The sequence below is a fragment of the Ahaetulla prasina genome, chromosome 4 (genome assembly GCF_028640845.1).
Source record: "Ahaetulla prasina isolate Xishuangbanna chromosome 4, ASM2864084v1, whole genome shotgun sequence".
In the NCBI taxonomy this organism is placed as follows: Eukaryota; Metazoa; Chordata; class Lepidosauria; order Squamata; family Colubridae; genus Ahaetulla; species Ahaetulla prasina.
Window position 1 is genome coordinate 32,854,831 of NC_080542.1, and position 22,366 is coordinate 32,877,196.

Here is a 22,366-nt window from a genome sequence, read left to right on the forward strand (position 1 = left end):
AACCAGGACAATTATGTATGCTGAGTCCACCAAAAACTGACCCGCTGTCCAACTTGCATTCTAAGAGTACACGTGTCCTGTAAGTACATACCAACCAGATCTTTGTGGTGTTGGATATCCGACCATGCTCCTCATACATCCATCCATGGTAGCATAGCAGCATCTTAAGAATGCTACGCATAGTCATAATGAGAGCCAGCCACAGCAATGTGGAAAAGGCCAGGACACTGAGGACATTCAGGCCCTGATCTGACAGATAATTGCTGGAGAAAAAGAGGAGGATGGCAGAAAGATAGTCAATCTTTCAAGAAAACTAACCTGTATTTGTACATTACAAATTAACTTAAGGTTTGTTAAGGATTGGGGGGGATGGGGGGAAATGAATGATCTGATGCTTAGCTCACATTTTGTTACATCCAAAATATCCCAGAGTTAGTCATTTCCCTTCAGATTTCTGAAATACCTCTGCCCAAACTATGGAGAAATGCAAATGGTCAGTGGTTGTGTTCACACAATATATTTAACCAAGGTAGTTAAAAATCAAGTGGCTGCCTTTGAACAATTATTATTTTTAACTTCTTTATAACTTTAGCAAGTTGTAGTAATTCAGCTGTTTGATTTACATTTCAATTAAATGTACAATCTCTGAAAAAGTTTTAATTTAATAAGCATGTCTCTGTACAGAAAATATTAGGCTATTGGTCTCATTCAATATAAGAGCTTTCTATGCCAAGATGGACATTTTGGTAGGCTGAGAGTGACTTTTTATTCTTTTGCTTACCTAATACACAATGTTGTCTGCCTTACTAATAGGGAAAAGATAATTGGAGTGATGAAACACAATGTTATCCTTATAATGCAGGATAATAAAGCATTAATGCAGATAGGAATCAGGAAGCATGTTAGATTTATGAATACCTCACAATGCTAACTCTTTACCCAGTTACAGAAACTGTGTGCTGCTAGAGCCAAAATTAAGGCGCTATGACAGTTAGTACCTGGCTAGGTTAAGGATGCTATCTGAACTCAACCATTAAGTCTGACCGGATCTTCGCTTCTTCCACTCTGACAAAATTAACAGTTGCTAGTTCATCATGAAGACTTGTCTCCTTTTCTCCCCTAATTACCTGACTGGCAGATGTTCCTTTATTTTGTCAATCATGCCCATGGAGGGGTCAAGACGAGAGAACTGGGTTACTAGGATGGCTGTAACCATGAAAAACCAACTGGAGGGGCTGGCAGGATACACACCTGTCACAAAACCATTCTGTTTGGAGGCAATATAAGGAAATGGAGGTGAGAGGTAGGAAAACAAAGAACTTGAGAGTTTTGATTTTCTGCTACGTTGGCACTCTAACCTGTTTCTGAAAGAATAAAATCCTTTTCTTGGAACTCTGACTCACAGGTTGAACTTTTCCCTACATTAGTAAATTATCCTCTGACTTCCTTTCCTCCTTGGCGAAGCTGTCCTTAGTTTTTTTTTTTTTTTGCAGAAGCAGCAAAACCTGCTATAAATTAACTATTTACATAATTTACATTATTTCAATATATTTCACATTTAAATAATTCCAACATTAAAAGCCAATCTACTGGCACTTGTATTTTTTCTTCAAGGATAAGAATAACTTATTAATATTCAATAAATACTTGAATATTAATGATCTTTGTTGAGAGCCAGTCTGTTACGGTGTTGCACTAGCAGTAGGAAACCCAGGCTCTAGTTTTGCCTTATGCAAGAAAGCAAATTGCTTTCTTTTAATGAGCCCCCTCACTTCCTCTCAGACCTAATCAGCATCAGGCTCTGGAACAAGCCAGCTGGAAAATAAAACTCCTGTCACATCATGCATTAATAGCTTTGCTATGTGAACTGAAGCAAATACAATACAGGTAGTCCTCAACTTACAACCTGTTGTGTCTGCACCCCCCGAGCTGGCCCTGCTGCCAGAAAGTGACTCGGAGCCGGGCCTGCTGCCAGAAAGTGACTTGGACAGTGAGGGGGAAGGGCCGTCAGGACTTACCTCGAGAGCACCGGCTTCTCTGGCTCAGCTCCAGGAGCCAGAAGCAGGCCAGGTGAAAGAGATAACAAGGCCTCCATCCACTGAGTCTTCCCCCCCCCCAGGCCACACCTGCAGACCCAGCTGACAGCAATCAGGCATGGTTGAATCCTAGGTTTCGTAGGCAGGAGAGGAGGGAACAACAGAAGCAAGGGTGGGGCAGGCCTAGGAAGTGCTGATTCATGGAGCCACACCCCACAGGATATAAAAGGCAGCCAGAGCTGCTGTGTCTCTTTGTAAGAAGCAAATCCACTGATTGACTACAGCTGAAGTTTGTGACTCACCAGCGTCGTGGAAGATAACGAGGGCTCTTGGCAGACGCTGGCTCTTTTGTCGCCAGAGCTGATAGTGCCGGCTAATTAAGCCATCATTCAGACGGAGGCGGAGGAGGACAGAACACAACCATTTGTTTACTGACCATTAGAAGTTACAACCTTTCCAGAATCCCTGTGGTTATGTGACCAAAATTTGGGCACCGGGCAACTAGCATGTATTTATAATGGTCTGAGATTACACGATCACAATTTTCCTGGCTGGCTTCCAACAAGTAAAGTCAAAGGGGAATGTTGTATTCCTTAATGACTGTTTGATTCACTTAACAAAGCAAAAAAGGTCATGAAATTTAACATAACTCACTTAATGACTGACTTGGTTAATGGCAGAAGTTCTAGTCTCAATTGTGGTCATAAATTCAGGACTACTCGTATGCCTGCAGCCAAATGGGATAAATCCTAGGAACAACATTATGTATGGGCTTTTAGAAAATGTAAGTCTCTATGAAATTGAAGGAAAAATTATTATAGATATACCTAGCATTCAACACTAACAGAGATTAGGGCCTCTGCAGATCCTATAATTTTGCTCTGACCCTGAAATCCATGTTACCACAAGTGGGAATTGATGTTCACTACCCAAACCTCATTTTCCAGGAGTGGTTTGTTCTTTGTCCTCTGGTATATTCTTGACTGAACTCCAATCCTTATTATTAAAATATTAGAGATGACAACTTTGGTGTCAGCAAGAATCCACAACCGAGCTTTCATTTTGACTACATAGCCTTATTACAGGTAGCTCTCAATTTATGACAATAATTCAGCCCAAAATTTCTGTTGCTAAGTGAGACATTTGTTGAAATGTGGCAAGAAAGAGCATGATCACATTTGTTAAATGAATCACTGCAATTGTTAAGTTAGTAACACAGTTCTTAAGTGAATCTGGCTTTCTCATTGACTTTGTCAGAAGGTTGCAAAAGGTGATCACATGACCCTGGGACTGTCAAAAATGTGAGTCAATTGCCAAGCATCTGAATTTTGATCACCTGGCCATGGAGATGATACAATGGTTGTAACTGTGAAAAATGGCCATAAGTCACTTTTTTCAATGCCGTTGTAACTTTGAATGGTCACTAAATGAACTGTTGTAAGTCAAGGACTACCTGTACACAGAACTCTTTTCCCTTCCGAGAGTTCCCAATTAAGACTTCATAGCCAGTTTTTCAAGTAGTATTTGATGTTGTATTTTTAATAAATTATGACTGCCCCCTGCATTACCCGTAGTTGGTTGAATTTCTTTTTCCAGGAACGCAGGCCTGAAAGGTAAATCTCCTTGATAGCTGCATGGCTCAACTGAAGGTCAATACCCTCTGGAGAGACGGTGAACTGAAATGCCACAGCCTGGTGAGCTTCTGCCATCGTGGGAGGATATTAAGTTGTTGGCTAAGCAGTTAAAAGAAACAGAGAGAAAACAGTTGACATAATTAGCCTTCACTATCTAATACATTCCAGGTGTGGTGAAAATGCATCTTCTACCATTGCTCAATCACTGATGGGTTATCAAATCTACAAAAATTTTAGGCAACCATTGGATGGTACAAAGATTATTTTCTGTATCTCTTCATTGATATCTAGTGGTCAACAAGATTTTTTTCAGACCAAATCAAGCAACTCTGAACAAGGATAATATAAACCCACACCTAATATTCCTCCAAATTTGTTTCAAAAGGTATATTAATTTGCAGAATTTATAAGTCAGCTTTTACAATTTACCATTAGCCAATAATAATAATAATAATAATAATAATAATAATAATAATAATAATAATAATAATAATAATAATAATAATAATAATAATAATAATACAATGCAAAGAAGGCATGCAATATCTTCCAAACAAAAATAAAAATACCAGTTAAAACTACTGATTTTCAATAGATTAGAAATTATAATGGACTAATGAGAAGAAAAGAAAACACCCTGAAAAAGAACATTTAAAATCTGGAAAAGAAAGGAGATAAATAAAAACAGATAGTTGTTTCCATTTTATCTAATAAAAGAACCATTAAACCATCAGTTAAACAATATGTAAGGAAAATGCACCCACAAAGACGCCTTTTTCACCAAAACAAATTCACTAATAAACAAGGACAATAGTTCTGCTTACTCGGTTCCCAAAATTTTATCTCTTAATCTTCCTCCTACTTTTCCCCCTGGCATTAGGTAATCAAACTCTAAGCGCATCTCATTTGCTTATTCATAGCTGTTTAAGGACTTGACATCCCCCCCCATGGGTAATCAATAGAAAATAGTGTCTACACTGAACAGAAGATGCTGTGACCTTGCCACCAATGACAAAATAAGGCACCCACAGCCATTATACCGTAGTAGTTGTTTAATAGGAATATGCTACCATTCAGAGGTCCTTTGGAGTAGGTATGGGCCCATTATACCTCTTAGTATCTCCTTAAATAAGCTGCTTGTGGAAGTATTTAAAATGAAAAATAAAATAATATTAATCTTTGCTATCTCAAAAACTGTCAGGAAAAAGATTCATACCTACAAAGTGGATCTACTATGTATAGCAGAAGAAGTAATCCCTAAAAATCTGGATTTTTCCAACAAATGCCAGTTTTCATTGAAAGAGTAAAAATTCCAAAGAGAACCCTGCGTCTTCTGCACACTATTTTTCACTTACATCCTCCCAGTTGCAAATTTAGCTGCTATGGCAACATTTTTCTATGCCAAGAAATTAAAATGGAATAGCAAGTAAAAAGAGGAGTAAAAACACAGTATAATAATTCAAAGATACAATTAGTTTGAATAGTTTTAACTTGTTCCTTGCTTGCAGCTTCAGTAATTCTCTCCTTTGTTAATGAAAAGACCCTACTCAGTTCTATCTAAGCCCAGTTCTACAAATAGACAGTACAAAAAGGGAGTCAGTAAATAAAATGTAAAATCTTGGTTACCACCTGCCATTCAACCTCATTATCTTCTACAAAGAAAATCTAGGAACATCAGATCTCAAAGCTACTATTGGTATTATTATCAGAAATTCTCTGGAGATAAGTTGAAGTCATAAGAGAGGTGCCACCCAGCTTACTTCACCAGCTGTACATAGTCTGTTTTCCTATCCCCTGAAAGGAGTGCCACTTTGTTTACCTAATACACCTGAGAGTGCCCATGATGTCAGCACTATGCCAATATGAGGTCACAATATAATGCTTGGAAAGTTTGAAAGAAGAGGTGGAAAGGATCAAATAAGGTTTCTTATTTGACACAATTCATGACAAGTGAAAATTTAGGGGACACTCCCAACCAATAACAATCTCATGCCCATTACATAACTTGGATTACAATTGCCATATTGCCCAGTTATCCCATTCTTTCAATAAGCTGCAGATTAGAAATGACAGGGTTCATTCAATGTATCAAACTAATACTGTGGAATGCTGTCAGCAACTTGGAGCCCTGTTCAGTCATCATTTAAATCACCCAGTTGCCACATACCGTAGCTCTGGATATAGACTAGAATGAGAACTGATTATAGTGAGGGGAACAGTGTTGTCAAGTGACAATAGTTCAAGAGAAAGATTATGACACTCAACACAAAAGCATAATACTCTGTTGTTTTATTAAAAAAATTTCCTATTATAATAGGCATAATATTTAGATTTATTTTTTGCTTTCTGTTTAATGTTACAGTAAGTGAAATGGATAAAATATTTCCCAATTTTCCACCCCCTTTCTTCATTGTTTCCCACCATTTTAATTGATGACATTCCTGAGATGGCATCAAAAGAAAACTTAAAGATCCTTGGATTCTGAGTGAAAGCCACTGGGATCTGCTGGAGGGATTTCATCTGCAATGGCACCTTGTCTCAGATAAAGAATTATGAGGCAAATCCTGAAGAATCTTCTCACAATTAAAGATATTCACACCCCAACTACCAATATGCACCCCTGGCAATTCAGAGAATTGCAGTATTTTTGCTGCTAGCTTTTATGGCTGCTTTGAGATATCCTATAGGTCAGAATTGTTATTCCCATATATAAAGTGAAGGATAGCTGAGAAATAGTGGGTTGTCTAAAGTCACCTAACACATTTATCGAAAACTGAGATTTAAATCAAGAATTTCTTAATTGTGGACAGTATTTGATGGTCAAAGGTTGTACACTGAGATTTCAACGGGTCTTCTTACTTCACAGTTTGGAGTAAACTACTTATTTTACCTTACCTGCTTGTAGTGCTATTTTTCGAGGTAGTTAAATTCTTTGCTTCATCCCTTTCCAGCTTTGGATTTCTCTATAAACCCACTCTACATGTCATTAAAACAAAATACAGAAAACTCTCGTTCTTGGTTGTTGTCTAATGATTATCCAGATCACAAGTATGGTATCCCAATATATGGTAATTTATTCTCTGCTTAAAAATAATGGCAAGCTAGCAAAAATTCTTGTAGTGAATAAAGCAAATCATTTCAATTATGTTGTTGGAAGGACTTTCATTTCAATGCTAACATAATAGTAGTAACAAGGAATTAAAATTCCATGTGAAAAAACTATTTAGTGTAAATGATTTTAGTATATTGAATTGAGAATCAGGAACCTTGGTTTCCAATTCCTTCCTATTCTTTTTCTATTTTATTCTGTTTTGAACTCTGAGTTGGAATCCAATAGCTTTCTACCATTGGACTCTATTAAACAAAAGATTTCTTTAGTTTGTGGACCGAAAAGAAGAACAGCTATAATATTATTGCTATATATATTTTTATTGAAAAAGTTTTTACAAAAAAAATAAATAAGGGGGAAAGGGGGGGGGAAGCGCTTTTTTTTTGATATTATTGCTATATTCACATAACTCACTAAACTCTAAATCTGGCTTATAAAATAAGACTCCTTTAGAATACACATAACACGTTACATCCAAACAACTAATATTATGATGTACTATGTGACATATCCTGTTTGATATTAAGATGATGTTCAGATTTCCATAAAACACAAAGTATTCAATCCCATTTTATTCTAATTAGTAGATTGAATGGACCAGTGATAATGTGGTGAGAGGAAATTATTAGAATCTGATCAAAAGTTAAGAATGGCATATAAGCTTCATAGGAGCAGTTGAAAACCAGTTGAGCACATTAATCTGGAGATAGAAAAATTCAATTTTCCCAAGATGTGCAATTTTCCACATCTGTTGGATTGCAAAATAGATTATGAAAGTCATGAGAGATATAAGCCTTGGAGAAAATACCTAGAGAAATTAGGATCACATCTACAAGAAATACTGATATGAAAGAACATTATCCGCCTTCTCTGGGAATAGGGTTTGTGGTGGCTCAGGAATTTATGGCTACCATGAGAGCCATGGGCTTATCCCAAGTCATCCAGAGCCTGAAATGGAGCAGTGGTCACAAACTGGGTCTGATGTTCCTATTAAAGCAATGCTATGTCCTGGTCAGATCATGCCCTCATTATATGGGATTCAGTGGCACCATCTACTGCAGGGAGATTAGACCTTTTAGATCAGTCCATCCCGATGATTGGCAGATTTCAGAGGGAGTTGAGGTCCTGCTGGTCTGCAGCATGGTCCATATGAAGCCCTGGAATAAGAAAGTGACTGAACCTTTAGGTCAAATCATACCTATGCAACTTCTCCCCTGTTGTAGATTCTGGCACTCCTTGTTGTTCATGGAGGAGTTAAGGAAATTGAAATGAGGGAAGAGATATCTAGAACATAGCTGGCATTCTACAGGGGACAAATTCAATTGGATATGGGTTAGAGCTGCTATTAAGGCCTAATTTGTGGCAGTAAGGGTGCCAAAATATCAGAACTTCCCCATAATTATTGAATCTGCAAATAGTGGCCTAGGGTGGGATGCCCTGTAAATGAGTTGTAACTGTGGTAAATTTGAGTTAAGGGGATGTTCTATTACCTGTTAAGGGGGCCTTAGTTCACCTCTTCCTCAAGGAGCCATCACTCAACCCCATTCTATTGGACAATTTTTGTCCAAAATCTAACTTTCCCTTTTTGGGAAAGTAAGTTGAGAAGATGATCGTGCAACAGCTTCAGAAAACCTTAGATGAGCAGATCTGGAAACTTTTCAGCGGATTCAGACACAGGTATGGGATGAAAACAGCACTTTGGGTGAACTCTGGTAGTGGATAAGATGGGGATTGTGCATCCATTGCCCTAATTGACCTCTCCACAGCTTTCAATACCCTCAACCATAGTATCCTTCTGGATCAGCTCCGAGGATTGGGGGAGCATGGGGCTAGGCTGGTTGACCTCATTTCTCCAGAGTCAATTCTAATCAGTAGTGATGAGGAGGGATGATCCTGCCCTTGTTCCCTTTTATGCAAGGTGCTGCAAGGGTCAGTGCTTCTCTGTTCCTATTCAATATCTACACGAAGCCACTGGGTGAGCTCATCTATCACTCATGGAATTGAGTCCTTGCACAGTTTAGGAGTAGATAACAGTTGTAGCTAGGACAACCTTTGCTCAACTGTATTGTTTCTGTGCTCACTGTCTTTCATGACCTAATCACCTCTTGGTTGGATTATATAATGGGACTGCCCATAAAAAATATTTGGAAGCTTCAGCTGGTGCAAAATGCAGCAACAGGGACACTTATATATGTCATCCCTCTTCTCTGGGCCTTGCATCTGTTTCTGAATCCAATTCAGGGTGCTGATTTTGGCTTTTAAAGCCCTATATGGCATGGGGCTAAACTATTTGAGACTCTGTCTCAAATAGTTATATCTATGCATTCCTCCAGATCCAGCACTGGGACATGCTGCAGGTGCCGTCAGCTAGGAAATTTCATTTGAATCTTAGGTGGGGGGCCTTTTCAGCTGGGTCCCTGCTTTATGAAACATTCGTCCTCTCCCCAAAGTGAAGCTGACTTCATCCCTTTTAACTTTCCAGAAGACCCTCAACACTTGCTTGCATCAACGGCCCTGGACACCCCATGGGACTGGTGAAACATTCAGATAGCTCCATTATAATTAAACACCTGCTCTTTGCCCAGTATTTTTTAGTTTAGTGCTTTTTATAATTTTAAAACTTTTAATATTAGTATCACTTGTTTGCAAGTGTTGTTTTTCGTCTTTGACGTTAGCCTCTCAGAGTAGTTTGTTTGTGAAATGTGCAGTCATATAATTATGACGAATGAACAAATAAATAAATAAATAATTTCTTTCTTAAGCAACAGGGTGTGGATCAAACTGTTTTGGCTAAAGTCCAAGTAGGCAAAAGTTGATGCTCTCTGCCTTAGATTTCTTACCTGTTGAAAAGGGCCATGGAGAACTTCATCATGCTGAAATGTTTAGCTTCACAAGTTATAACCGTATCCTCAATTTTGGGATTCTAAAAGGACAGGGAGAAGGACAAAAGATTCCTCTTCCCACCCATAAAATAATATTCCCGCATTTCATGCCTACAGCAGAGAGTCCATGGCAGATCAGTCTTTCTCTTTTTTTCTCAGACATTGCTCAATATACAGTATTTGAAGGTGAATCAAACTTAGTTTATTCATTCTGCAAAGTCATGATTTGCTTACCTAAAATGACAATGGGCTGAATTCTCAGATTTGCTAAGTCCAAACTAAATAAACTGTATTTTGATTTAGGAAAAAAGAATTTATTTGATTTAAGAACCAGCCATGATGTAATATGACAGGCTATAAATGACCATTCAAATCTCCCCTTAATCAAGAATATTCCAGGGTTCTCTCCCCCACCTCTATTCTACTTCCTATGTGAAATAGCAGCTACTTGACAAGATTATTGAAATGGGCCTCAAGCACTATATAGTTGATTAAAATAATCCGGCTCTTCTTTAGACCCAATATAATGTTTTCCTGCACAAATTGATAGCTTTCTCTCCTCAAGCAGCAGCATCTCAGCAGTTATGAAAATGTTCAATACTTTAGAATGGGGGTGTTAATTGGTTAACTTCTACTGTACACAACTTGCCAAGAGCCGGATGCAGCTGGCTTGATATATAAAGAAAGAAACGGATTTCTTTTTTCCCATCCAGCATAAGCAAATATTGTTGCCTTGGACTTGGCCTACAGCACCAGCAGATTTAAAAATAACTGCTGCAGGGTGGAAAAGGCTTGTGTAGACAAATACATTTGCTTTGTGGTAATTGCCTATCTTCTTCATCTTCTTCACTTGCAAAATACTTCAGGATATTACTCCAAGAGTTAGAGCACAGTCTTAGCTGAATTCACTTCCCATTAACATCAGTATGAGTTGACATACAAAATTGACTTTGTTATGTGAGCTATTAAAGCTGCAATCCAAATCCTACACTTGGTCTCCTGTACTTTCTCTTTTAATTTTCTGATCACTCAAGAACCACTTTTATGGCTAAAAAAAGAAATTCTATGTCTGGGAATAAGTCCTACTGCATCAGTAAGATATTTGTATAAATATGGCTTGTGAAAGTTTAATTATCCAACTAAATATCTAGTCAGTTAATGAAATATCTGCAAGCAAATAGCTGAACTCAAAGGGACCAAGGATTCCATAAATATATTGTTTTATACAATTATCTACTTACAGGATTAGAATTCGAAATCTCCTTTAGTGTCGGTGAAATATTTGATTCTGTAAGTGGGGAACGGACTACATTAGGTCTGGTTTTGTGTTACTAGAACCCCAAGATCCATTAAGTAAAGTCTAGGGCAAAATTAGTATATTTAGAAAAACCCTCTTCATTCTAGGAAAAAGTTGACATTTTGCAGACATTTTTCACTTCAATTTAAAAAAGAGATTGAAGAGAATATCAATTTTTGCTGTTAAAATTGGGACTCAACAAACTTAGCTGATTTACTACAGTCATTTAGAGAACTAAGTAAGTATTAGAAGCTACTCCTTGTTAGGCATTGTCAATTCTTAATAACTTATATAAAACTAGAGAACTTTGTCAATTAACCGATCTGAGGAAAAATATTCTTTTGAATGAAGAACATTGTAACTTTAAAGTGTTCTATTGGTATACAAACATAATCATCCAGTTTGAAGATACATAAATTTAGGGCGGGGTCTTATTGAATGATTAGAAGCGACATCTCTCCGTCAACCCTTCCGTCAACCCTCCGTCAACCCTTCTAAATCTTTCCATAGTTCCCTTAAAAAAAGATTGTCTTGCTTCCGATAAGTCCAAAATAAACTTCCTTTAATTTTGGCATCATCAGCATAACTAGATATATTTCCCCAGTAAAAGCTAGCAAATAGTCACACACAGTATTTTATTTGGGGTGCTGTCCACAAATAACCAGTACTGAATTGCCCCAGGCAATTTTTGGTTCTGTTTTCTTTTTGAACTGGGTTGGTTAATGGACAAAGGCCTGTTTCTTTCTGATTTCCAGTTGTTTTTCTCTGTATCCATGTGTTTGTCAAAATGTTTCAAAATGCAATGTCAACAGGCATCATTTATAGCAGGGGTGTCCCACAAAAGAAGAACACAATCAATTATTTTCTTAATAGTAGATCATCGATATCAAAATGCTTGGTTGTCTGGGTTAGTCAACCCAGGATAGGTTACAATCCATTTATTTCTCTTGGATTTAACAGAACTTTCCCACCTGTCACTACTTTCTCCTTTTGGGTGGTCATTTTATACCAATAGTATATATGTATGCTAAAAGGTAAATGTAAAGGTTCCCCTCACACACACATACTAGTCGTTGCCGACTCTAGGGGGCAGTGCAAATCCCCGTTTCAAAGCCGAAGAGCAGTGCTGTCCGAAGACGTCTCCGTGGTCATGTGGCTGGCATGACTCAACGCCAAAGGTGCACGGAACACTGTTACCTTCCCACCAAGGTGGTCCCTATTTTTTCTACTTGCATTTTTACGTGCTTTCAAAACTGCTAGGTTGGCAGAAGCTGGGACAAGTAATGGGAGCTCACCCCGTTACACGGCAGCACTAGGGATTCAAACCTCTGAGCTGCCAACCTTTTGATCAACAAGCTCAATGTCCTAGCCCCTGAGCCACCGCGTCCCTTTATGTATGCTGTAGATGCTATAGAGAGACAAACACATGGAATATTTTACAGACCCTCATTATCAAAGGGGGTCTTTCAGTAAAAGAATTTTATTGAAGATGAGCACACAGTCACATTAAAAAACACACCACCTAATTCCTTTTTGGTTCTTTCCAGAACTTCCCTTCAGCCATAATTGCTGAAAATTTATGGTTTAGTTTCCCATCCTTAAATTATACTTCATATAAATGATCGTTCTTGCCTGTGGAAGAATGAGCAACACTTCCTGCCTATGTGTAACAAATGCCTCAAACTAATTTATTGTTTATTGGAGCAAACCCCCAACAAATGTTGAGTAACCTCCATCTACCCAAAGGTCACCCACCCTGTGTCAGAGAACTAAAGAGTCCTTTCCTGCTGTAGCAAGCTGCCTTGTCTTTTCAAGGACACATACTTTAAAAGCCTTACCTGACCTAGCTACTATTTTGCGCCAAGAGCCAGATTTATCTGCATAGTTAATAATTCTAAGATCTCTGAAAGTATTTATATATATATATTTACAATCACTGTCCAATATTTCTACTAAATGAAAAAACTGGATAAAACTGTTCTGAACCAGCTGTCACTCTTCTGCATTCCCTTATTCAAGCAACTAAGCAATAAAAAAATAAAGCATTTGACTCACCTCATTGCCTTTCCCAGTCAAGGCAATTTAATGTGAATCACATAAAGGAAGACAAAAGGCTGCAATGTTACCTAGAAATTAAGCTCACACACACATCCATTGACTTGGCTATGAAGCTTTCCAAATAACTAGATTGATTTTCACTGCCTTGCCCATTACAGGCAATGGCAGCCTCAAAAAACAAACTAAAACTGTGTGATACTCAACCTACAAAAAGTCCCCCCCCACAACATAGGAATCCACTCTATGCTGAACCATTTTATTGTTATATCCAGCTCAATACTATCTGTACACTAATTTTCTTTTGTAAACTTAATTTGGTTATAGGATTAATCTATTTAGACAACTGCATTTGCACAATACATTGAATAATTTAAGATGTGAGTTGGGTTCACATCTGATTACTTGCCACAACATATAAAACAAGTTTACCATGTTGAACAAATACAGTCACGGCATCTTCAACTGACCTGCTTAAATGTATCATGAAAATTCAGCCACTGTATCGGACTTCAACTCCATATTTCCATAGCCAGCATGCTGTATATCTTCTTCTATAGCAATGAGAAGGAAAAGAGCCTAAATATAGGTGAAATGTCAAACCACGTGCAAGATTTTACTAGCTCCTGACTCTGCCTTGGGGCCTCTACTGTCATCAGCTCCAAGAAGAGAGGAGGGTGTGTTTTGAAACAGAAGAACAACACCGAGAAAACATTTAGTAGAGGCAGAAGAAGGTAGTAACATCATAGCTCACAGCCACACCTACTCATACAGGATATGCCAAACAAAAAATACTTCTTCCTTCAGCTCCAGTGAATTAACTAAATAGTTTATGCTTTGTATTGTGCTTTTAAGTATTCAAAGTGCTTCACCTGTATTCTCTAACAGTAATCTTGTTATAAATCCTATTGAGGGAATCCAATATTATCTGTCTTTAAAGGGCCTTAAGAATCCTATCTTCGAGACTCTAAATTGCCACAGTAACTAAAAAATCATATATGAAGCTTGAAGTGTCGCCAATATTGAACTTGCAACAAAAGATTTGTTGGTTTTATTTGCACTATCCTACTCCTATTTTTAAAAAATTGCAAGAAAAGGGAAACAGAACTAAGAAGAACCAGAGACAAAAACGGAGACAAAAAGCATAGTTCGTCTTGGTAGTCATTAGAAACATTATCTGTGGCCCAACATGATTCATTTTGTGTCCTAAAAGAACACTGGTTTATGAGGAAAATTAAATTCCAAAAACAAAATGAAAACAATCCTATGATCATATTGAGTGCTTGACTATCTGTAGCTCCTCTCCCCTGCAAATCCTAAACAAAATAATAACCATTTCTAGGAACTCCTTAAGTTTAAAAAAATATGTAAGTATAATGCTGTTCAGCCAGTAGGAATGAATCCAGCACTCTAGGTCAAAAGTGGGATTGTATTCTTTAATTCTCATCCGTTAACTAAATTTAACCTCTGCCTTACGTACAATAAATAAAGTGTACTAAAACTAAAAATGCCATTTTTCTAGAAAAGAAACTATCCTAATAGATTAGAGCAGAAATATACACCTTTTTCTAAGAAAGAAGCACGCAGGATCTTGGAGATCTGTTGGAAATATTATCACTCAAACAGTAAGCAAGGTCAGGACAAAAGCTAAATGTGATTTCATTTCCTTCACATGTACATCTAATTAATAATCTAATTATTGCTTTCTTCTATCATTTAAACATTATAGTATCATAATCATTCTAAAGATTTCAGGGGGCCACTTGTAAAACTTTCAGGCACTGGATGCAGCAGAAGGACCTCAGCTATACCTCCTTAGGTCAGGGCAAGTTTTTCCAAGGACTGCAAAAGGTTACGGAGATGATCTCCTTTTTCTCTCACAAAGGGACACAGCACATTGCTATTACATCTTTGTTCAGTGTGGAATGAATAAACAACCACTGCAAACTTAAAAACCTCCCTAATAATTTCTACTTGAAATCAGGAAGTACACTCCCACTCATAGATTGCATTTTTATTAGCTAGAAGATTAAGCATATTTCTAAAAGAAAACTAGATCAAATTAGAAAGAAAATAGGGCAATGGCAGGGAAGAGCTGAATTTGCCTATAAGTTTTGAACTGTGGATTCAAACTATCAGCTCCTTTTTAGATTCCATTCTGCACCCAAGAAGTCAAAAACTACCTTTCTTTCTCCTCCTGCAGCTACCTGCCTCCCATTTGATTTCCCAATATCATTTCTATTTCATCTGTTCTGTTTCCTTTGGTTTAACATCTTATTCCTACCTCTATGGAAGATTGGGTCTCTTCAGTGCAGATGAAAAACCCACAGCCTCCTTCAGGGAATGAGTTTGCAGACTTTTCCGTCAAATATCTTCCTCTTAAAACAAGTTGGACTTGTTCCTTGTGATATGGCTGATGATTTGGCTAGTACACCTACTCAACATACACACCCTACATGTGGAAAGAAAAGAGAAGAAGGAAGGAAGGACAGATATGAAACCCATTGAAATATGCAGGATAAAAGCTGGGCCAAATGAAGAAAAAAATCTGCACTTCAAAATATATAGGAATGCTGCCTATCTCCTAACTATTCCCCATCAATTCCAAAATATACAGTAATACTTTACCATTGCCATAGTCTACTTATATCCCCTTATTTCAAATGCTCAGTGCTATCTTTTTATGTTAGATAATCAATTTGGAATATTCGCTGTTTTTAGACCCCCCCCTGCTCAGGGTTACTAATACATTCTCTATAGTCACCCATTAATTAGAATTCTTTAGTTGTAATATTTACACTTGTTAGAAATCTCTATATAATAGAAGAGCAAGAAATTTTTGGGAAAGACAGCATCTGCCTTATTTTTAATACAATAACATTCTTAGTGTTTGAGTCAGTGATATTGCAAAAATGACTCATTTTTTTTGTTCTTTTTATATTTAGAGGGAAAGGTTTTCAGCTATTTCTTAAATTCACTGTTTTAGGTGCCCTAAATCTATCAGAAAGGTTAAAGTGCCTCATTTCTTTAGTTTTCTGGTGTCACAGTTCCTAAATTTCAATGTCAATGTTAGAGAACCAGTTTGCTCTAGTGGTTGGGCACCAGCATAGAAACCAGGAGACTGGGAGTTCTAATCCCATTTTAGACAATGAAAGCCAGCTGGGTGACTTTGAGCCAGTTGATCTCTTTCAGCCCATTATGTCATGCTCAAGCAACAAGTCGTTTGGCCAATTCCTATTGGAACCAATGGATTAACATTTGATTGATTAAAAAATAGTGGACCCTGTACTTGCAGGAAAGTGCTAAAAAGAAAAAAAAGTCAAGGTTTGTCAATTTGGTGCCTAATTTCCATAACGTAATTCCACAAATCCTTTGCAGATAATTTCTTTGCCCATTCTAATTACTGGCCTGCTCTAATCTCTCAGGTACTGCTCTAATCAGTTCAGAAGGACTTAAGAAGAACAAGCCTATCCTTCTTAATTAGGGTTTTCCAAGCACTATATTTGTTAGAACTAGAATTATGACTGTTTCAGGGAGAAGATGTGCAGCAACAAAGATATATAGTATGTAGCAGGCAACAGAGAGCATATTTTAGATTTATTCTTTCAGAAGAGATGGCTTAAATTATCTTCTCAGGTCACTCCATTTATATCTATATATATACATATATATACATACACACACACACACAAATGTATATATATATTTCCCCATGAGTGGAAAATAAATTGAGCTGCTTGATTTTAATTACATAAAAGTTCCATGAACTAGAGTTAAGCATAACTTTCTAAAAAAAATTGCAGACTTCTACAATTGTAGGGAGATTCACTTGCATTTCAGTGTTACTATGTTATGGTTCTTACATATTGTTATTTATAAGATTTATTAGATTTATATTCCATCTTTTTTCAAGAACCTCAAAGCAACATATATAATATTCCTACTTCATATTATTGTCCACAACAATCCTATGAAGCAGATTCAGCTAAGAAATAGCAAGTACCTCATAAAATGAACTTCTGTGGCTGAAGAAGAAATGAAAACTGAATATGTCACCAATAGTGTATGCCTATGCACCATTCAACAGAAATATTTATAATCTGCATAAGAAAACTTGGGGTTCTACTTTTCAATGATGTACCAGGAAAAGTTAAGTTGATAAAAGCAGATAAGCTAGTCAATATTTTGTGGGCTAGTAACTTTTACTGACGTTCTGTATAGATAAGGCTATGTTATTTAATGCAGAACAAAAAGATACAATCCTAGTGTACACTCCAACTTTCTTATTTTCACAAAAATTCATAAAATCCAAATAGTAAAAACATGTCATAAGGAGCAAAGATCACCATTCCTGCAGGCAAATGTTAATTACATATGCATTAGATTTACAACTCTCTCATTCTGGACTTCTCAGACAAATATGGGTTCTCAACTATGTTTCCAAACCAATGGTACTTAATTCCATTGCTACAAGACATTGTATGGCTATTTTTCTTCTCCATCTCTCCACATGCACTTTTTGTGTGAAGAGATGATGATGATGATGATGATGATTGTTATTATTTTATCCTGCCTTTTTATATACATCTCAGGTCAGAGAATGTACCTAATATTCCTACCTCCTATTTTCCCCATAAAAACCACCCTGTTAAGTAGGTTAGGAATGAGAGAGAGTGACTGACCCAAAGTCACCCAGCTGGCTTTCATGCTTAAAGGAGGCCTAGAACTTCTAGTTTCTAGGCTAGCACATTCACTGCTACACCAAACTGGATGTGACCACATATGAAAGCAAAACAGTAAGAAAATAGGGAGTGTTTACAAAATGTCATGTGTGTGGATTACCCCGTATAAAAAATCCTTCAATGAGCCAGGAAGCAAATTTATGATGACCATCTCATCTTGAAATATTCCTAATACTTCCTATCCATTGAACAGACCTAAGTCAATTTAATTTCTGCAAGTGGTTTCATTATATGCCCCCAGTGATATCATTTGCTCTGGGGATTCACTGAGAATAGATATCTAAAGCAGCCAATATTAGACTTTCTTATTTTATTTGAAATAAACACCACGGAATGAAATGTGATTGTGGAGAAGTGGTATAGAAAAAGTTGCTGTATTCATCTTCTATTCCCCCCACTCAAAATACTAACAAGATAAGCAGTAACCTAAGAAACATATTACCAAAATCTAACATCTCCTTAATAGAACTGTTTAGTCCATTCCTCTTCTCTTTCTCTCTCTTCCTTCCATCCTTCCTCAGAAGTGACCTGGGCCTGCCACAACTAGTACTTTAATTAGGCCTTGAAGAAGCAGTGACAAGAAGCAGCAACACATTTGGCATCCCCACCATTTGTCTCTGAACTGACCAAGCAGCTATAGCATTGGCATGCTGTAGCCATGCAAACCCTGGACAATAGTCAGAACAAAGTGTTATCTTTGGAACACAAGACAAAGCATCTTGCAACCAGGAGACAGTCATCCACCTGCTCTCAATAGGCTCCTCTCTTCTTCTTAAGGAATTCAGAAGCCAGACTCTCAAGACCCCTAATCCATAAAATTCCCCCACCCGCTATCGCCCAGCATCCTTCCCTCTTTCTTACTGTAGATACAATACATGGGCTTCTTCTTGTGGAACGCAGCATCTTAGCTCAGCCCTTTTTCTCCGGGACCCAGAACGCCGCACATGCCTTTGTTCTTGGGTCCTCTTTCCCCGGTTCGCATCTCAGGCCCAATGGACCAGATCCCTCCCGGGAAGAGCTCAGGCATCCTCGGCAGTTCTCACCTTGCCGACTTGGGGGCGACCTCCACTTCAGGGCAACCTGACTCACTTCTGGATCCAGCCATGCCCAAACCTCGGGACCGCCTCCGTCACTGCCAGCCCGCCCTCTGGGGTCCCTTCTTCTTGATCCTCCTCTTCCTCCTTTTCTCCATCCTTTCTTTCCCGCGCTTCCTTTGCCAGTCTCTGCGCCGGTCTCTCTTTCCCGAGTTCCCTCTCCTCCCCTCCCCGCGTGTTCCTCTACCCCCGCTTCAGCCTGCGTCCTTCAGCTCGTCGCCCCTTGCTCGCTCGGTCTTCGGCCTTCAGCAGCATCTCCCGGCTTCCCATGCCGACTCCGAAGGTCCGATAATTCTCCCGAAATCCCCCGCGCCGTGTTATTACTCGCAGTCAGGCCGAGTGGTTCGCCTATATAATTACACTGCTGCGGCGGGCTTTGGAGACCGCCCGGAGCAGATTCGATGGCGCTTGGAAGTGGACAGCTGGATTCCCAGATCTCTTCAGCGACGCGGCGTGATGCATTGCATTGCCCTCGGTTAAATGTTGTTATGTTATGTTAAAGCCAGTCCCTGATTTCCAGCTTTCTGTATGCATGAAGTGGCCGATTGATCGGTTGATTTATTGCGTGCCATCAAGTCGGTTTCGATGCCTAGCAACCACATTGAATTATTTGCTTCATGACGACCTACCTCTAACCTGGTTTTTTTTAAGTCTCAACGATGCACTAATTTCCTAACCCTAACCCTCTTTTTTTTCTTCCATTTTCCCCAGTATTAGAACCTTCTCTAGAAAATAAGATTTTTACCTAAAGGTGTCTGAAGTAGAATAATTTAAGCCTGATCATTTGTGCCTTGACTAAGAACTCTGGGTTGATATGTTCAGTGAGCCACTTGTTTATTTTCTTGGCTCTCCAAGTGTTCTCAGAAGTCTTCCCCAACATCAAAGTGTCACTACTCTTCCTATCTTGCTTCTTCAAAATCCAACTTTAATTCCCATAATGTGCCACGGAGAATATGACAGAATACCATGGATTGCATTTGCACGGTTTTGATCTTTGTAGGTATAGCTACATCATGCCATTTGAATAGCTTTTTCAGGCCTTCACAGCTGCTGTATGTATGGGGAAGTTGCTTCTCCCTGTTATTAGAACATTTTTCAGGATTTAATAGAGATATCAGTAGTTTCATATGGGGGCTTTAAATTCATTGTCAGAGTAAATTAGCGGCAAAAATTTGAAGCTACTCTCTGTAGTTCACTTGCTTTTTTATATTTAAAGAAATTACATTTATGGTGGGGGAAGTGAATGTCCTGTAATTCTGGGACAGTTTTTCCCAACCTGCTGTGGTTTGTTATACCCCCAGTTTAACAACTGACAAATAGTAGAGCAAGGAAGTCTGTCCATATTTCATGAATCTGCACAAACTCTTAAGGTATTTTTCAGGCTATGCTAATTTGCAAATGCTGAATTATATTTTGAATAATCTTTCAAATCCAAAGCATTTTGCATATATAGGCTTCTTTTTTTTTGCTAAGGTGATGTTCCCTGAAATCCTCACATAAAGCACATTTTCATAAATTAGAGATATTGAACCAGTGGGAAAACAGTGATTGTAAGTTTTGCTGTCAAATTTATTGAGACAAGTTCATATATTTTAAGTACTGAATTATTCGAAGTTGTTTTCTTTCATGTTCCATAGAACATAGAATTTCAGAGTTGGAAGGGACCTTGGAGGTCTTTTAGTCTACCCACTGCTCAAGCAGAAGTTCCTATATCATTTCAGACAAGTATCGTAGCTGTCCAGTCTTTTCTTAAAAGCCTCCAACTTTCAACTGTTCCACTAATTAATTGTTCTCACTGTCAGGAAATTTCTCCTTAGTTCTAGGTTGCTCCTCTCCTTGATTAGTTTCCATCCTTTGCTTCTTGTCTTGCCTTCTGGTGCTTTGGGAAATAGCAATATCACTTAGACTTATATACCGCTTCACAGTGCTTTTACAGTCCTCTCTAAACAGTTTACAGAGTCAGCATATTGCCCCCAACAATCTGGGTCCTCATTTTATCCACCTGGGAGGATGGAAGGCTGAGTCAGCCTTGAGCTTGGTGAGATTCCATCTGCCAAATTGCAGGCAAGTCTGCCGTACTGCATTCTAACCACTGTGCTACTGCAGCTCTAAATAAATTGATTGCTTCTTCTTTGTGGCAGCCCCTCAAATATTGGAACACTTCTAACAGTGATTGGTCTCATTCGAGACAATGACGAATCCGCATATAGACGAGAGGTCGAACGACTAGCCTTGTGGTGCAACCAAAACAATCTGGAACTGAACACACTCAAAACCGTAGAAATGGTGGTAGACTTTAGGAAAAACCCTTCCATACTTCCACCTCTCACAATACTTGACAACACAGTATCAACGGTAGAAACCTTCAAATTTCTGGGTTCTATCATATCGCAAGATCTCAAATGGACAGCTAACATCAAAAACATCATTAAAAAAGGACAACAAAGAATGTTCTTTCTGCGCCAACTCAGTAAGCTCAAACTGCCCAAGGAGCTGCTGATCCAATTCTACAGAGGAATTATTGAGTCTGTCATTTGCACCTCTATAACTGTCTGGTTTGGTTCTGCAACCCAACAAGAAAAACACAGACTTCAGAGGATAATTAGAACTGCAGAAAAAATAATTGCTACCAACTTGCCTTCCATTGAGGACCTGTATACTGCACGAATCAAGAAGAGGGCCGTGAAAATATTTGCAGATCCCTCGCATCCTGGACATAAACTGTTTCAACTCCTACCCTCAAAACGACGCTATAGAGCACTGCACACCAGAACAACTAGACACAAGAACAGTTTTTTCCCGAAGGCCATCACTCTGCTAAACAAATAATTCCCTCAACACTGTCAGACTATTTACTGAATCTGCACTACTATTAATCGTTTCATAGTTCCCATCGCCAATCTCTTTCCACTTATGACTGTATGACTATAACTTGTTGCTGGCAATCCTTATGATTTATATTGATATATTGATCATCAATTGTGTTGTAAATGTTGTACCTTGATGAACGTATCTTTTCTTTTATGTACACTGAGAGCATATGCACCAAGACAAATTCCTTGTGTGTCCAATCACACTTGGCCAATAAAAAATTCTATTCTATTCTATTCTACATGTCACCCATAGTCCTTCTTTTTACTAGACAACATATACCCAATTCCTGCAACTCTTCTTCATATATTTTAGCCCTCTAATAATCATTGTTGCTCTTCTCTGCATTCTTTCTAGAGTCTTATATACAGTGAAAGCATTTTTTCCTCTTTTTTACAGTTGAATTTCTAATGCATATAATTATCATGGCAGACAAAGAATTAGGAATACTCATGACACTGTGAATTTTATTGACATTCTTTGTACGTTGTGCATGGTACATTCACTCAGGTTGTCCCAAAGCTGCTTTTTCAAAAGGCAACTGGACTTTCTGGTTTTTTTAAAAGTCCAGTTGCCTCTTGAAAAAGCACCTTTGGGACAACCATGACCTGGATGACTGAGAATCTCCACAGACATTCACTCAGTT

At 38.2% G+C, this 22,366-nt stretch overlaps 1 protein-coding gene across 7 annotated transcripts in view; it reads right to left on the reverse strand.

Moving 5' to 3' along the window:
• CPT1C (carnitine palmitoyltransferase 1C) overlaps positions 1-18,942 on the reverse strand; it is a 43,842-nt gene extending 24,900 nt beyond the window's left edge. For 2 of the 7 annotated variants that reach the window (XM_058180158.1, XM_058180155.1), the window contains exons 1-6: positions 18,799-18,942; positions 15,298-15,465; positions 13,484-13,567; positions 3,605-3,769; positions 1,128-1,267; positions 92-263 (exon numbers count right to left, since the gene is read on the reverse strand). In XM_058180158.1, coding sequence (XP_058036141.1) covers positions 92-263; positions 1,128-1,267; positions 3,605-3,745 — 453 coding nt within the window. In that variant the 5' untranslated portion in view covers positions 3,746-3,769; positions 13,484-13,567; positions 15,298-15,465; positions 18,799-18,942. Of the gene's footprint in view, positions 1-91; positions 264-404; positions 475-1,127; positions 1,268-3,604; positions 3,770-13,483; positions 13,568-15,297; positions 15,466-18,798 lie in introns of those variants that run through there. The other 5 variants (XM_058180157.1, XM_058180156.1, XM_058180154.1 and 2 more) reach the window with 4 other exon arrangements.
• Between the last annotated feature and the right edge of the window lie 3,424 nt (positions 18,943-22,366).